The following is a 3,880-nucleotide window of genomic DNA, read 5'->3' on the forward strand; positions in this document are numbered from 1 at the left end:
TGGGAAACCTTATTTGGATCGTCGCACTCTTGGGGAAATACTGGTGAAAGAATGTTGTGTAGCTAACTACGGAGGAACTGACTTGGAAGGAAAACCTTTTTCAGTTTCTGGTGTTTGGTCAATTCTCTCGACTCAATAGGTGTCCAGCCTTCAGAATCACATTATTTGCTTGATTTCTCTCTTGTCTGCGTTTCCTCATTTACTTTTATAGTGAGTGCTCAGGGTTGATGCTTGACAGAGAACAGTTTTCATCCTGGGGTGTGTGTGTGTGTGTGTGTGTGTGTGTGTGTGTGTGTGTGTGTGTGGTGTGGGTAGTGGGGGGGGGGGGCTCTTCCGGCGGCAGCGGCCCGGGCGCGTTTCCCAAGTCTCCTCTGGGTTGCTGGAGTCACGCCGTGCCCGCCGGGAGCTCCCGAGGCTGACGCCCGCCCCTCCGAAGTGGGCCGGGACACGAGATTGGGCGGTCTGGTGGCCGGCAGCGCGACTTGACTGCCCTGCGATCCGGGCCTGCCTCGGTGTCTTTCGTGGCGGTTGTCTTCCGCCACCTGGCGGCCGCTTTTATATAGCGTCTCCCCGCCGGAGCGTGGGCGACATCGGCAAGGGATGGCATTTGGTGGCAGTCCCCGAGCTGCAGTTCCGGGAAGCCGGCGACACTAGAGGGAGCCTCCGGTTTTCTCTGGAGTGTCGGGGCGCAATCGGCTCGTGGGAGATTGAACCCTTAGTTTTTTGGGGAACTAGTGGTGCTCTAGCCTCGTCCTCTTCCTCCTCCTCCTCCTCCTCGCTCTCCCGTAGAGGTGTCAGGGGCTGCCTCGAGGGGTGGACCAGCACCCCGCGGGTGCCTCCTCCTCCACCCCTGGCCGAACGGGAGAGGGTGTGCGTGTGCGGCACGAGGACGCCGTTGGGCGTGAGGCTCTGGCCGGTCGTCAGGCCTTCTGTGTCCCGCGTGTCCTGTGTCACACTCGGGTGGTTGGGGACCGGCGTGAGCCTCGCTGGGAAGCCCGTGGATGGCGCGATGGTTCCGTCCGCGGGCACGCGTGGGGTCCTGGTCGTCGCCCCCGATTTTCTCACCAAGTTTTCCGAGGCCCTCTGCGTAGGTGGGGACCGGATGGGACCGGATGGGATCAGACCAGACCAGGCCGCGCAGCGAGGGGAGGCACGGGCCGCGACTTCCGTGGAGGTCCGGCCATCGGGGGGCGCCTCCACGGGTCCGCCCCCTCTCCCAGTCCCAGCCGGGAGTCAGTGACCGTCCTGGGGCGGTCCTGAGGGCCGGGGCCGGTGGTGAGAGAGAGGAGGAGGCGAGCGCCGGCAGATCCCCCCCCCCCCCCCCCCCCCCGCAACAACTTGATTCTTCTCGAAGTCCCGACCTTGGGACGACAGGCGGACCAGGGGAGGAGCTAACCGGGCAGAGCCGGGCAGAGCCGGGCAGAGCCGGGCAGAGCCGGGCAGAGCCGGGCAGAGCCGGCCGGCGGCCGCCCGGGCCAGCCCAGCCCAGCCCAGCCCACCCCGCTCCACGCCCCTCGCGTCGGCTGTCGTTCCCGGCTACCCCCTCCCCCACGCTCCCGGGGGTCGACCAGATGGCCCTAGGGGTTCCGTGGGGCGCACCCCCCCCTTTCTTGGGGTGTGTGTGTGTGTGTGTGTGTGTGTGTGTTGTGTGTATAGGGTGATGGAGCGGTGTTTGGGGCCAGTGGCTGGGCCACGGTCCCACGAGGGCCCGGTGACCTGTGGCTAGGCCCCGCCTAATGGCGTGGCTATTTTGTCCCCTGAAAGGAGCACTTTTTGTTGCCAGGTAGGTGCTGACACGCTGTTTGAGTGACTTGCCTTAGAGATGTGGGCCTCTGGGTGCGTGCGGGGCTCCGGGCTTGGCCGTGGTGCCAAATCCGGCTCGGCCCTCGCTTGTTTGAGCTGTCCGCGTGGGCCTGTGCGCTGCCGGCTCTTGTTGCCCCCAGGTGGCCTGGGCTGTGGTGTCACCTCTGGTCTCCAGCACCCGAGGGCTGCGTGGGCAGGTGGCGTGGGTCCTTTACCCCGTGCACTCTGCGTTGCGGGCACCCGGCTGTGGCTGTGGCAACCCCCGTTCCGAACGTTCCGCAAGGCTCCGTGCCACGTGTCAGGCATTCTCCCTGGGTTGCCCGGCTGTTCGTGCCCTAGGTTCGAGGGGTGCCAGCGAGGCTGAAAAGCAGGCCCTTCTGGTTGATGTCCTCGCCGGGTGTTTCCCCCCTCTGGGGCCTCCTTGGGCACGTTTTCGCTGATCGATGTGGTGATGTCGTGTTCTCCTGGGCCGGGCCTAAGCCGCGTCAGACGAGGGACGGACATTCATGGTGAATGGGACCGTGCTTCTCGCTCTGCCCGCGGGGCCCTCGCTTCCTCCTCTTCTGCCCCCCGCTGTCGTGGGTGGTGTAGGGGGGAAGGGTGCGGGGGGGTGTGGGCTCCGGCCCGACTCCACTTTCCCACGGTTTCCGCCTCAGGGCGCCCGTGGGTGTGGGGCCCTCTGACGCAGCGGACACTCTCGCTTGCCTCTCGGCGTCTTTGTGGGGTGAGCGGCCCTCCCCGTGGCGGGGAGGGCTGTCCCCATGCCGCGCTGCTCACCGCCTGGGCGTGCTGAGTGCGTGGCGCCTGGCCCTCTGTGGTGCCCCTGGAGCGTTCCAGGTTGTCTCAGGTGCCTGAGGCCGAGCGGTGGCGTCGTTTCCCGTTCCCAGCGACCCCCTCGGGCTGCCGCTGTCGGTGGTGTGTCGGAAGAGCGGGTGGTGGAGCCGGTAAGGGAGGCCCAACCCGCCCCCCCCACGTGTGGGTGCGGGCGCCTCGTCGTCCCCTGGCGCGCGTCGTGCCAGGGGTGTGTGTGGACAGGACTTGGTGGGGCGTGTGAGTGACCGTGGGCTTGGCCAGCCGAGGGCTGCCGCTGTTTTGCCCAGCAAGCCGTGCCCGTCTCCGCTCCTCTCGTGGCCACGGTGGAGGCACGAGGTTCCTTCTGGGCGGTGATGGGAGCATGGACTGTGTGGAGAGGCAAAGGCGGTGCCCTTGTCGGGCTCTGGCCGCGAGCGCTCAGGATTGCCCTGTGCCTATCCCTTACCGCAGACCCACCCCTGCCCCCAGGCCCTTGGAGGCCTGTGGGACGCCGTTTCGCGGGGCTCGGTCGGGGGGACGAATGGGTGGGGGCGATGCGCCCTCGGTGAGAAAGCCTTCTCTAGCGATCCGAGAGGGTGCCTTGGGGTACCGGAACCCCCCAGCCGCTGCCCCTCCTCTGCGCGTAGTGGCCACCGATGCGGGGTGACTACCGTTGCGTGTTGGGCAGAGCCCCCTCTCCGCGAGGGGTCTGCCGGCCCCGCGGTGGGGCCGAGCGTAGCTCTCTTGCCTACCGCGGCCTGCGCCTCCCCCCTCCGAGTCGGGGGAGGATCCCGCCGGGCCTGGCCGACGTCTGGCACGTGGGGCTCCCGTGTGCGTGCGAGGGAGGTGCGTGCGTGCGTGCGTGGCCACTCCCCCGCGGCCGTGGGTCTCCTGCCCTGTTGCCGTGCGAGCGGCTGTGTCTGCTGCCCGCTCCCGTGCCGAGTGGCCGCTGGCGGTGACGTGTGGCCACGGGTCGGGCCGCTCTCGCCTGGGGGCGCTTCCCCCCGGGTCGTGGTTCCGGGACGGACTAGACGGACGGGCGGAGGTTTAGACGGGCCCCTGTGGCGGGGGTCCCGTGGGGTTGGGCCCCAGCGGTGTGGGGCCCGGTTCGCGGTGGGGGAGGCGCGCCAAGGGTGCTGAGGCCGGCCGGCGTCCCCGGGCGTCGCGGGACCGCTCTCGTGCTGGTGGCGGTGGGATCCCGTGCACGTTTACCTGGCGGCCCGGCTCGCGCCTTCGTTGGTGCGCCCTTCCCCCCCGAACCGCTCCGCACGCGCTGGTCGGCCGT

The 3,880-nt window shown here is 68.2% G+C and overlaps 1 protein-coding gene across 1 annotated transcript in view; it reads left to right on the forward strand.

The window, feature by feature from the left end:
- Nucleotides 1–315: 315 nt before the first annotated feature.
- Nucleotides 316–3,880, forward strand: part of LOC309858472 (uncharacterized protein) — a gene marked incomplete at its 5' end in the record, with an annotated part of 41,989 nt that continues 38,424 nt past the window's right edge. Inside the window, one exon of the mRNA XM_082751151.1 lies at nt 316–785. Within this exon, the coding sequence (XP_082607277.1) occupies nt 316–785 (470 nt within the window). The remainder of the gene's footprint in view (nt 786–3,880) is intronic.

The sequence above is a fragment of the Mustela nivalis genome (genome assembly GCF_964662115.1).
Source record: "Mustela nivalis genome assembly, contig: HAP1_SCAFFOLD_2546, whole genome shotgun sequence".
In the NCBI taxonomy this organism is placed as follows: domain Eukaryota; kingdom Metazoa; phylum Chordata; class Mammalia; order Carnivora; family Mustelidae; genus Mustela; species Mustela nivalis.